General features: G+C 40.3%; 1 protein-coding gene across 1 annotated transcript in view; it reads right to left on the minus strand.

The window, feature by feature from the left end:
- The window catches only part of WWC1 (WW and C2 domain containing 1), a 166,118-nt gene that overhangs the window by 56,979 nt on the left and 95,983 nt on the right, over positions 1–13,156 (minus strand). Inside the window, exons 3-8 of the mRNA XM_026660863.1 lie at positions 12,476–12,679; positions 10,052–10,128; positions 9,048–9,127; positions 5,414–5,543; positions 4,802–4,930; positions 2,411–2,484 (exon numbers count right to left, since the gene is read on the minus strand). Of these exons, the coding sequence (XP_026516648.1) occupies positions 2,411–2,484; positions 4,802–4,930; positions 5,414–5,543; positions 9,048–9,127; positions 10,052–10,128; positions 12,476–12,679 (694 nt within the window). The remainder of the gene's footprint in view (positions 1–2,410; positions 2,485–4,801; positions 4,931–5,413; positions 5,544–9,047; positions 9,128–10,051; positions 10,129–12,475; positions 12,680–13,156) is intronic.

Raw genomic sequence — 13,156 nt, forward strand, 5'->3', positions numbered from 1 at the left:
CCCCATAGTGTAGACATACCCTTAGGCGTGCTCTGCCCTACAAAATTAGGCTGGCGCAAGTCACTTTGTATTGACCTTTCCTTCAAGAAGCCCAGCTAGCTAAGGATGAGACTATCACCAGGCCCTTGAATCTTTTCAGAAAGGGATGTTACGAATGTTAGCAGGAGACCTACAAGTAGTCTGGCCTTTTGTGTTTCCATTAAATTAAATGTTATAACTAAGTTAACATCAAGTAACCCCTATTTCCAGGCCTTCGGTTTTATCTTTCCAGATAAATCTGTTTTATTAAGCCCTGAATATTTACTCTTCCCACTGGGACTCTCCTTTTTACAATGAGTCTCTCTACATAGTGCTTGAATTCCTGACTCACTTATGGAAAAGTACCCATTAGCTTACTTGGTTCTTTTGGGAGAGTAATGCTCCACTGGGTCCTGGGGACAGAGAAATTCTTATTCTTCCTACGGACTCAGCATAAGGGGCCTTTCTTTTAATTCCACTTTGCCAATCTATGGAGAAGATAAGAAATACCTGGGGTTGCAAACTTTCTGTAATTTTAAATAGATTTTGAAAGTTGGTTCCAATAATACAGAGACTTCCCTGCAGGTTGGTCTACTGTTATTATTGTCCCACTTTATGATAAGAGGGATAGAAATAAACCTGACCATCCAATCAGCCTTTAGATGTGGTCTTCAAAATCTATTCCAGATACCTCTTAGGGCTGAGAGCTGTAACCTTTTTGCAGAGAACTAGCCAGCTTTAGGAATACAGCTTCTCAGCTATAGTTAATTGTTTCGTGCTCTCACATTTGATCTACAAATACTGTTTTCCCCAATGGGGGAATATTTTATGTGGCCTTTACTGATTTGAAATTTGCTTTTAAGTCTGTTGACAGAAGCCATTTATGGAGAAACTTGCAAGGGCTTGGTAAGGTCTCAGGTTAACTATCTTTTGAGAGCCCTTCTTGGCCAAACAATGGCCAGGGTTTGGATAGGGTGGAAGGACAATCTAACAGATCCTATGTCTATTATAAAGGGTGTGTATCATGGTTTATTGTCCTCCTCTCTTTTTAATTTTGATATTAAATGGTACTGGGCCTATTTGAGGGGAAGCAGTATTTTGCCCCTAAAATTCTGAATTGACCAGTGTCCTGCTATAGGCAGGTACGGTTCTGTTGTCTCAAACGCCTTTGAGTCTGAAATGTCCATTATGGGATTTTGGCATTTTTTGTCAGCAGGAATACACAACTAAAATATTTACTTTTGGACATAAACCAAAGTTCCATAAATGGATAATGGATGACCACTATATTGAACAGGGTAAGTCCTTTTCTTATCTGTTTATATGCTTTACATTCAGGTGTGAATGGGATAAATGTATATAGGAAGCTACGGGGAGAGCCTTTTGGTCCATGCATACAATTCTTTGTTTTTCTAGTGTGCATCGGAGTTATTTAATTGCACAGGCTCTCAGACTGTTCACAGCTCAAAATTTATAACTTTTGTGCTCAAAAATTATATTATTGAATTATATTATCTCATTACATTTTTATATGTGGAAATTTGGGAATGGAAAGATCATTAGAGAAATGCCAAATAAATTTCTGAGGAGAATACGTCATCTCCTCAGTTATGCCCCAGATGCTTTATGTAGGACAGAGGTGGGTGAATTCTCTATATCTACCAAAGCACAATGCCTCTGTTCATTATTAGTTGCAATTTCAGAATATTTGAAACTGTTTTCAGACACAGTTGGCTCATTAGGAGGGGAGGCCTAGAGGCATTGAGAGGCACAACAGTATATGCCATCTACGTTACTTTTGTCATTTGAGAACTATAAGGACTTTCCCCAGTTTTGACTCAGAAGCCTTTTGCCTCACTAGCTCAACAATTTGAATATTGGTTATGTAGCAATGATGTTTCAGTTATACAGACAATTGCTTTATTTACCTGGTCAAGAAAAGACTTATGTGAAATTAATTTTCTTTATAGCCTAAGTGGATCAATTTATTCTTAACTTTTTAAATTTCATTTTTGTTATACAGGGTGTTTTAAAAGTTAAGGAGAAGGGTAGAATCTGTGTTTATCTTCTGTACTGTGATTATTTAAAAATTTGTATTTACTCTGTTGAGTGTTCTGGTTAATTACTAAGACACTATCCTAACATTTGATTTGCATTTGCAATTCCATACAATCTTTATTGTCATTAAAAGCCTGAGTCTTTCAAAGAAACAGTTGCTGCATGCTGGCCCCTAAGCACAAAAGTTCTTTCAGAGTTTCAGTGAATGCCCCACCACCCCCACTGAAGTTCTAATTGTGCTCTTAATGGGTTTTCCTCTCAATCACAGATATCTGTTTACATTTTGAACTGTACAGTCCCAATAGTAAGCAACAACAGACAAAACACCAACTACCTTCTCTTTGCTTCTTCATATCGGAGGCGTAATCTGACCTTCTCAGCCAACTGATTATTAGTGCTTGTGATAAACTAGGAAATAAAGTATAAAACCAGTGAATTAATAAACAGCTATTGTGCCTTGAGACATGCTATATTCAAATTGTAATGCTGCTAACTTGTCAATTGAATTAAATTCATAGATTCAAGAGGTGATCAGACTGAAAATTGTTTCCTTTGATTGATTTTTTATGATTATGTGCTTCAGGTGTCTAAAAACTGATATAAGATGCAAGAGTAATTCACATCTATGATTGGGGCCCAGATTTTTCCCCCTTTGCATTTAAAACTACAGTGGAGGACTTTTTGCAAGGTAATTTTTACTATTTCCCTCTTCTGAAATGTTACAATATGTCTTGTGTTGGTCTGCCTTATTTAGATTGAAAAACCTTTAAGGCAAGGAACATAATGGCTATTAGGACTGTGCTGATAGATGCCTTACACAAATAGAACTACAGTAGTAAGAACTATTCACTCAAGTGAGGATTTGCAGGATTGGTCACGATGATACCAAACCTGCCATCTGAGCCACATGGGTTGTCCCGGCTGCACCTGTGCAAAGTTTGCCTGTGCTGATCCGATTGCCAGATCAGAGCCCAATATTTGTACAGCACCATGAAAGTTTATAATTTTAATACGAGACCATACTACAGCAACCTGCTATTAAATCTTACTAAGACGTGGCAAGAAGCCACCTTTTTTATGTGCAAAAGTCAAGATGTGTAGATTAGAGGGCTTCTATATATCTTTGAAAGTTAAGGATGGTAATCAACAGACATTAGAAGAATTCACCCCAAGGAATCATTAATTTTAAAGCCCTAAGGATTTTCACCTATTCCATAATTCCCATTTACAATAATAGGATCGAAGGGTAAAGTACACTCTTGTGGAGAGGGCCAGCACAAGGGTTATGCACCACTTAAGTGCCACCTATGTTTTTAAGGGGTGCATAAGGCTGTGATTGTCCTCTACGCAGGGTTGCATTGTAACAAATTGTAACAAAGAGTTGACATTTTTAAAAAATTGGTAACATTACTCATTTACAATTCAAATGCCCACCTAGTAGAAACTAACTTCACAAATGACCTATCCCTGCAAGTTTGTAATCTTCCTCAAAGCTAAATCCATAGGTAGCCTCAAAACGTTCCCTATGTCATAATGCTTGCCTTATAACAGAAGAGTTAACAGAATATTCCATGCCTCAAGGAAGAAATATTTAGGGGAAGGAAAGGGTGAGATCCACAAAGAGACTTAGGCTTTGCAACACTGAGCATCATAGTGCCTAACTTTTAGGTGCCTAGAAAAAAAAAAATCACAGGAATAACGCTGGAATCCCCAAAGCCGAGTTAGTTGCCTATAAAATGCATGGGGAGAGATAGAGGCCTTAGAATGTGATCCACAAAAGCCAACATGCCAGGCAGGGAGCCGCCAAAGCTAGCCAATGGGAGATGCCAATCAGAGGGATATATGTTAAGTCCCGCCCTGTTCACAGATATTGGCGCCTAAATCTAGTCTGTAGGGAGGCACTTATCTCCACTTGAGATCCACAAATCGGAACCCACCTCCTCGAGTCACGGGGTTTAGACGCTTTAGCTGCTTCTTGCTGCACATGAACTGGCCAGAGGAGGAGGAGGAGCTGCTGCTGCCACCCACCTTATAACTTTTAGCCCAGTGGTTAGAGCACTCCTCTGGGACTAGGAGATCCAGGTTTAGCAGGAGAGGAATGTGGGAAAACCCAGCTCAAATCCTCTCAGGAGGATGCTCTAACTCCTGAGCTATGTGATATTCTGATGGGGGGCTCCCTCAGTCTCCTACTGAAGCTGCTCCACTGTGGCAGAATAATGAAAGAGTGATTGGAGCAGGGGGACCAGACCCAAGGTCTCCCACCTCCTAGGTGGGTGCACTAATCACTGAATTATAGAGCCACTCTCCCACACTCAGGCCCAATGACTATTAGGCAGAGAGGAGGAAGGGAGGGAGGGAGGGAAGAGAGAGAGAGAGAAATCTCTGTAGTCCAGTGGTAAGGGCTCCCTGGGAGGTGGGAGACCACTGCTCAAATCATCTTTCCCCTGCTGGCAGAGAGGGGAGAATTGAACCTGGGTCTCCCACCTCCCAGGCAAGTGCTCTAACCACTAGGCTAAAAGTTATAAGTTGGGCAGGTGCCACCACCGCTACTACCTCCTCCATTTTGCCGTCAAATGAAACTTCAATGAAAACCACACTGATGTTGAAACTTTGAAGGCCCATCAATTAATAGTTATTTGCCCTAGATTGAAGACTTGCAATATGGCAACATTGATCCAGTGCAGAGGAATAATTTTTGCATGTGTTTGTGTCACATGTTACTTACATTTCCTGAAACATCTGTTTGGGAGCTAACATCCAGATACTGTGGAGGTAATAAGGCTGCATTGCTGTCCCACAGGTCTGACTGAGATCCTCTGTCAGTCACAAAGCCATCCTTTAACCTGGCTAAGCTCTAAAACAAGAATTCACAAAGTCATCTCTTTTCTTGCTAGAAAAAATATCACCAGCTGCACAACATCATTACATTGACTGAGATATTTAAGCTTGAGTAAAAATCACAGTGACCCTTCTTTGATAAAAAGTTCCTTACTAGGAACATGCGTCTTAGAGCAAGCTTTTCTTTTATGTTCTTGCTCTCATTTTAGAGATCTGGGGATAATAAAGTGATTTAATTGAAGCCAATGTCACATTATACCATCTTTGAGTTTGTGATCAATAAATAAAACCAAAAGGATGACAGTTCCACTCCAAACGTGATGTTGGTCATTTTATATTAACTCCTAAACTAATAATTATATTCTTTGAAATAAAAGATTTAGTCTGCCCTAGATATTGTGAACATTTCCAGTTACATTAGATCAACTTCGCAAGAGTGTGTCAAGGCTATGCCTTGTCCTTTCCATCAATAGCTCATTATTTAAAATTATTTCAGTACCTGAATGAGATCTTGTTTTTCTTTCTCTCCTGAAGTGATTGCTTTCTTGATAGCTTTCATTTCACTTAATATGGCTTGTGCTTCATCAAGTTTGTATCCACCTTGAGTATCAGACATTTTCATATCAATTCTGCATGAAAAGTTACAAAATAAAAAGAGGAAAGAGACTTAAAACACTCAAGATATGCCCAAAATAATTTAGGCATGTGATGCTGTAGTTCAAGTTTATTAAAGAAATTTTAGGTGAACGCGTTTCAAATGCTAAAACACATGCAACTTTCTGTGTCCACTTCCAAGCATGTAAACATTCTTAATCATGGGCTGTCCTCACCCATAGGAAGGAGAGAACAGAGTTAGTGAATGATCATGGTTCTTTTCCCCTTTTGAATAAGTTACTTCATGCTATGCAGCTACATTAACCTTGAGAATTCCACTATTCTGAAGCTAACTAAGAGGGGCTACTTTAATGCCATCCCTTTGGTTTTTGACATGCCAACAATGAGAAACAAGTGCAGTGAAATAAAATTCCTACTATTGCCAACATTATATGTTGGGAGTCAAATTCCAAAGGAATTACTCCAAACTGATGCCCATATAACAAGAGCAGAATCTGGACCATAGATGCTTTTACTTGTCTTCCTTCATGTGTTTGGAAATGTCAAAAGAACTAACTTATTGAACATGTCTCTCCTATCTCTGTGATAACTTACAGCTTGACACTGCAAACACTGTTTGCAATGCTCACCGTACTCAATTGTCCTATTCACAATGTAATAAGCATTTTCAGAATTAGAGGGTCCAAAAATCATGTTCCAGAAAGCACCTGGCTTAACTGAAAAGTTAAGATGAATCTTCAGATCTGGTGTTTTCAGATGTCTCAAAATTGTAGAACATTACAAGGATTTCTCCACATGGACAACAGCAGGATCAGTCTAAATTTGTATTCAGAATGGTACAAGGGAGACACTTTTGGCATGAGTTTTATAGAATATGCCCTTAATTAGTCTCCAGGTACTGGGCATGTTGCTACTTCGATATCTTCAGGATGAAGGAGCTCCTGTGGTTTTCTACATCACTTATGTTAGTAGAATATAAAACAATGTATTTTACAATGTACATTACAAAAACATGCAAGTAAACTTGTATAACCCAAGGACTATGGTATTCCTGAATGCCAAATAAATCTGAAAATTGCAACCTAAAGTGTCAGCTCAGTGCTCCAAAGTTAGAGTATCAGACGCATTTTAGCAGCAAAATGAGGCTATTGTCACCTCAGCGAGAGTACAAAATTAAAACATACGAACCCCCCTCACAGTACTCTCTTCTCGATTCTAGTATAAGAGCTTTGTACTTCCGAGGACTAAGCAGGACCACAACAGATAGGGGGAGAGTAAGAGGAAGTATTTGCCTAGAACAGGGATCGGCAACCTTTGGCACGCAGCCCATCAGGGAAATCCACTGGTGGTTCGCCGTTCCAGGCCAGTGGAGGCTGCGGGAAGTGGCGTGGGCCGAGGGATGTGCTCGTCGCCACTTCTTGCATCCCCCGTTGGCCTGGAACGGCGAACTGCAGCCAGTGGGAGCTGCGATGGGCCAAACCTGCGGACGCTGCAGCCCGCCAACGAATTTCCCTGACCGGCCGTTTGCCAAAGGTTGCTGATCCCTGGCCTAGAAGTATGGCTGTTGTTACTACTTCAAACAACAGAGGGCAGAGATCTGAAGCCTGCAGGGAGGTTGTGGGGGCATCTGCACAGATCTACCATACAGTGAGTTATGCTTAATATATTTGTACAGGATTGATTGATGTACTCCAACATTTTAAAACAGGTTAAGATGTAAATACCACTTAGGCATTAATAGACACAAATATTGTACACAAATATCTTCAAGCCACAACTAGTACACACTCCACCTCTCTGCCTAAAGTGACAATTACAGATTCCACAACCCATGGAAAGCTAATCATCCATTTTAGGTTTCCTGATGATACAGGGCCTGCATTTCGGTAGGGCTTCAGCGTGGTTTCTGCTAGTCCTGGCACTTTTGTCATGCTAGCACCTGGGTGCAAGCATGGAAAATGGGATTTGCATACACAAATGTCATCATCCAAACACATTGTTAGAACATACCACTTACACTAGTAACAAGGTATATGCAAGAATAAGCCAAGACTGAGATCTGGAGTTATGCTCAGAGGTCTTTGACATCTGCAAAAGGCAGACAAATCCATGCAACAGGAATTCCTTTTCTTCTTCCTCCTTAGTGGTGCCGTAGCAGAGATTTTTCTCTCGATACTGCCCTCCCTTGAAAAGCATGGACTCTGACAAACTTAAGAGTCTTTCTATACACTACCAGAAAATAGAAATCAAACTCCATGAAGTTAATATATCCTTCCTTCAAAGTGTCATTAACCAAATCCTCTTGGTTAATGACAGGTAAAGTGAATCTTTGCACATTTTCCCTGCTTCCACATTGGAGATCTTCCTTCAGTAAACAGGATAATTTTATTTTCATAGAATCACAGAATATCAAGGTTGGAAGGGACCTCCGAGGGTCATCTAGTCCAACCCCCTGCTCAAAACAGGGCCAATCCCCAGACAGATTTTTGCCCCAGATCCCTAAATGGCCCCTTAAAGGATTGAACTCACAACCCTGGGTTTAGCAGGCCAATGCTCAAACCACTGAGCTATTCCTCCCCCCAATGCTCCTTGAATTCATCACAGTAGGAGAAAGATTGGTGGGTTTAGATTTAAGAAGCCTCTGACAGAAGCTGTGAAAAAGTCATTTTTGTTCTGTGTTTGTGCAGCACCTAGCACAACAGGGTCCTGGTCCATCAGTAGGGGTTCTAGGATGCATGGTAATATAAATTAATACTCCTCAGAGACGTGACATATATCTGAAACCAATATAGTAGTGGCTAAGCAACTGGTTTGTAAATTACAGAGGAAAGATTTCCTACAAATTTGTATGGAAACCAGTTTCGATATGTTCTGCATATTAAACAGGGCACAGACGTCATGTTGAAGTGATGTATTCTCTTCAGCAGAAGTAGGCTGAACAACTTGACAGCTGGTCTTTCCCTCCTCCCAGGGGAATTCTACTGAGAGGAGCTGGCACATCTATGAATTTGTAAGTGGTAAAAATTAACCACCTACACTATATGCCTCATTACTTAAGAAATGCCAACTGTTATTCCTACACTGGTAAGCATCAGGGTCCTTGTCTTTTTACAGCTTTTTCTCAATGCCCCTAAAAACAATGACCCCTTGAATCAAGACCCTGGGCCCTACCATAACATCAGTGTTAAGCAGTACTAGATGCAATGGGCAGTACAGTACTTTAAATGATGACATAATGTGGCCTCATGACATTGTTGGAAGTGCTTTTTGGAGTTAAGTCAGTTTGTACATGCTCACATTTGCTACACTAGCACTCACATGCGCAAGTGATAGATTCTAATTTGTGCTGTGTGTACTGCTTTTCGAGTCTGTCAGTTGTGTGCCCAGATGTTAGCACACTAGGAGCACACACAGGCAGAGAAAAGGCTTGCTTTATTCAAGCAGCTAAAGAACCAGGGAGAGGGGGTGGGAAGGGAAAGAACTTTTCACCAGAAAATAAGATTGCGCATTAAACTTACTTCTTTAGTGTCTGGAAGCCATGCTCTTTGTACTGCAGTTCTTGCCTCATATGAGCTACCTCTCTCTTCAATTTATTAACCTGTAGTAATTGGAAGAGCAAAGTGTTACATTTTCAGACTGATACATCCATTAAGATTAAAGGCACGGTATTATCCACACAATCAGAACATGCTTAATCAGGATGGGCACTTCAGGCTGAATCTCCTAGAATATCAATTTAGCACAACAACAGTGAATAGCCATAACTACTACTTCATCCGGACAGTATTATAAAATCACTCTTTAGTTCCTAGAAGTTATGTGGTATCAAGTTAGGTGCAAGAGATGTGAAATTCTTAACTCTAAAATATACAAGTTGACATATAAAGATTAAAAGGAGACAAATATGGAATGCAATGTCATTTTTATTCAATGTTTAACGTCTTTACTGACTTTTTAAAAATGATTAAATAATAAGACAGCTGCTTAATTGCAATAATATAAGCCACCTACTGGGCTGTCCCAGTTAAGAAATTTCATTGTACAACTAACACAGTGGGAAGATCATGCAAATTGTAAATACATAGACCCTGTAGTTTTCTCTATTATGCTCCTCCATAGAAGCCTGTCTCACCTGCTTTAGATTGAGAACAAAAATGACCAAAAGTAAAGTCTCCATGAGTCTGCACTGAACTGAACACAAAATAGCTACCCATGTCTGGAGACCATTCCTAGGTATTTGAAATTGCAGTACAAAATCACCACCTAGTTAAATATCTGATAATATCTATAGCAAAATATGCTCTATCAGCTTTCAGGCAAGCTCAAAGCCTTCAAGAAAAATGTGTTATAGTTGAACTTTGGGACACTGACTTCAGAGAATTTCTGATAATATATATTCTAGATTAAGGGCAGCAGCATTAGTTCACTCAGCTGCCTTGGCATCTCCTTTAATATTTAACATGAGGTTTTGAAGCTTCTTAAGATCATTAGCGGAAAGCAAAGGTCCATTTGTACTTCTTACCCTGGATTTTGTAGTAGCAATTTCAGCTTTAAGAATCTCCGGGTCATATTTAGAACTAGACGATGAGCCAGAGTGCACTGGAATGAAGAGAATATGTTGAATTAAGAATTCTATTTTACGGTAGGGTGAGCTTTACAACACATCACACAAATCTGAAAGGAGGACTCCAATACTGTACACTCAACCTGAAGATTCAATATTTATTCTATGAGCCCTAATGCTCTTTCCTGAGGAGACCAATTTATTTGTTTTCATCTTCTCTGCTTCACTTCATGCTCCAACTCTCTCCCCACATTCTGAGTGAAACAAGACTTCCCCCAGCTCTCTCCCACCTCAAGATCCTCTTCTCCCCACTATGCTAGTTCTGCACCTTTTCTTCCAGTGTGACAGCACCCAGCAGCATGGTCAAATAATCACACTGGGAATGCATGCCAGAGAAAGTTGGAGATGCAGATCATGCTCCATCTGTAAGTCCTGATCTGGCACCAGTTCCCAGCAATCAAAATCCCTTCCTTCTACTTGGCACAGTGCCCAAACACTAGGTCGATGCCCAGTTGCTTGGTCTCCTGAAATACCAAATCCATTAACAAAAATAAAACACTCACACCACACCCCAGAGGCGGTTGGGAGGAGTGGGGGGAGAGAGATTGTATGTAGGATTTCAATTTTAAAATAGGGTTTTCTTGTAAACTAATCCATCAAATACACAACATAACAAGAAAACTGAAGAATGCAATACAGCCTGTGGATGTGTCAGACCATAGGATGTGCCGCAGTGGATTAGACCAATGTTCCATCAAGTGCAGCATCCTGTCTTCATCAGTGGACAAAACCCTTATGCTTCAGAAGGCACAGCATTGCACAACTGGGAGCTATTTTAAGGGGTAGCTAGGGACAGGGAAACTGTTTTTTGATCTGTGCAATGATCCATTTATGCCCTGTAGTACAAAACTGTAGTTTTGTTTTCAGAGACATTGGCAGGATGCTAACAGAACCCTCCAGCGTGAGCATACAGTTTATAGTTCACAGAGTCATGAGTAATATACAACAGAAGTGAATGGGATTCAGAGACAGGGAAAAGCTTCAGGAAGAGACTAAAATGTCTGGGGCTGTTTACTTTAGAGATGAGACAGGGGACATAATGGCATACAAGCTGGAATAGTGGCATAGCAAAGTTAGATTGAGCACTTCTATTTATCCTTCTAGTGGAGATGAACATTTCAATGAAACTGAAAGGCAGCAAAATTTAAATTGCTTAAACACCTTTTAATGTAATCCTGAATTAGCCTGTAGAACTCATTGACACAAGATATAATTGAGGAAAATTGCTCAGCAGGATTTTAAAAGGTTTGGTCATTTATATGGATAATGAGAACATCTAGAGCATGCGGCTCTGTCAGGGTAATCCTTTGGTGGGCCGCCAGACAGTTTGTTTACATTTGCATGGCCGCTCGCAGCTCCCAGTGGCCGCTGGAAGAGGTGCAGTCAGGCCCAGCACTCACACAGATGGACCCAGAGAACAGTAGGAAGTGGGATGAAAGGAAAAGAGAAAATAGGCAGTGTGAGTGGACAGGAAGAAGTGGCTGGAAGACCAGTTATACAGAAAGTGAGGACAGGGAATCTTCATAAAATTGACTGCTCAGCTACAAAGCAGGAGATAACACTCCAGTTGTCATACAGTTGACATATCTGTGACATAAGATGAACATTTGAATCATTACTAGCTATTGACAATTGTTCCAAAGCCAGAGTTTCAGAAGCAGTCCTTGACTTTGCCTAACTTGAAACATCACATGTAGAATCTTTGGTTGATGTGGACCAGAAACAGCTAGCTCTACACTACTGCTCATCCAGCCCCATTGTAAGGAGTGCGTGTGGATGGATTTGCTTGACAAGTATAATTACACAGCACCCAGGGAACTGCTATGAATGTGAGCACCAAACCATTCCTTGACAGCCCCAGATTTCAGAGGAGTACAGAGGTGGCAGATAGGCACATCTGACCATGTCCCTTTACCCTCCCACCACACACTGGCAGGCACAGCTGGGGATCTAGCATTAATTACATTTAATTAATTTACATTTTGCTAATCCCCATACTGATCATTTGCACACCTGAGGCACTGGTGTCTCTCCTCTTCCGCAGTGATTTAGTAGACCATGATGCAGTGAGATTTCATATAAAGGGACTGCAATACTTTTATAAAATAAATGCTAAAAATGGGAAATGTTTTGAAGACAGATAGCTAAAGAGAACAGGTAAGACACTGCCCTTGACGTAACAGGTCTGTCCTATCAGGAGCCAGCTGCAAAGAGTTAACTTTACTCTAAAACAAGTTACAAAACCAGACAGTTTTATTACATATTGTTTTCCTGGTTCTATCATGATGCTATTTCCCACTTGCTAGACAGTTTAATACTTACAGCTGATCTGAGAGCCCAGTTTGTGTTCCCAAACGTCATGTAGCTGCCTGTATTCCTGCTGGGCCAATTCAAGTCTCTGCTGTTTCACTTGGTAGATCTCTTTCTGAGCAGTGATAGCTTCTTGGGCCAGTATCAGATAGTCCTTCAGCATATGTTCCTGCTCCCGCCGCCATTGCACACGAGGGTCCTCTATCTGTGTGGATTCTTAGCAGAGATAAAAGTCCTTACTCAAAAGATGGACAGGATAATATCGCTCAAGAGAAAACAAAGACACCAAGAGAAAAAGTGTGCCTAGCATCACCTCCCCTCACTTATGTCAGTATTTAGAAAATAACTTCCTAATCATTTTTGTCTGTTAAGTGTCTAGCAATCTGCTGATCTAAAATGAAATTGGTTGTGTTGAATTACTTTATAAAAATGATAAATGGTAAAATAATAAGTGCTAGTTTCAGCAACAGATTCTAGTAATACAAAAAGTTATTGTGGAACAATTTCTATTCTTATTAATATTTTTTTTAGAGAAAGACCAAAAAAATATTGAGGGCTTGAGACTTTTCACAGATGTGTTCTACTGGGGAGCATCATCTGTTCTAAATATGTAATTTATAAATGCCACTTCACTAACCAAGAATTTTAAGGAAAACATCGTTACAGATACAACACTATCCATGTGACTTCCCT

This window comes from Terrapene carolina, unplaced genomic scaffold (assembly GCF_002925995.2).
Source record: "Terrapene carolina triunguis isolate 2854851 unplaced genomic scaffold, T_m_triunguis-2.0 Scaffold838, whole genome shotgun sequence".
NCBI lineage: Eukaryota > Metazoa > Chordata > Testudines > Emydidae > Terrapene > Terrapene triunguis.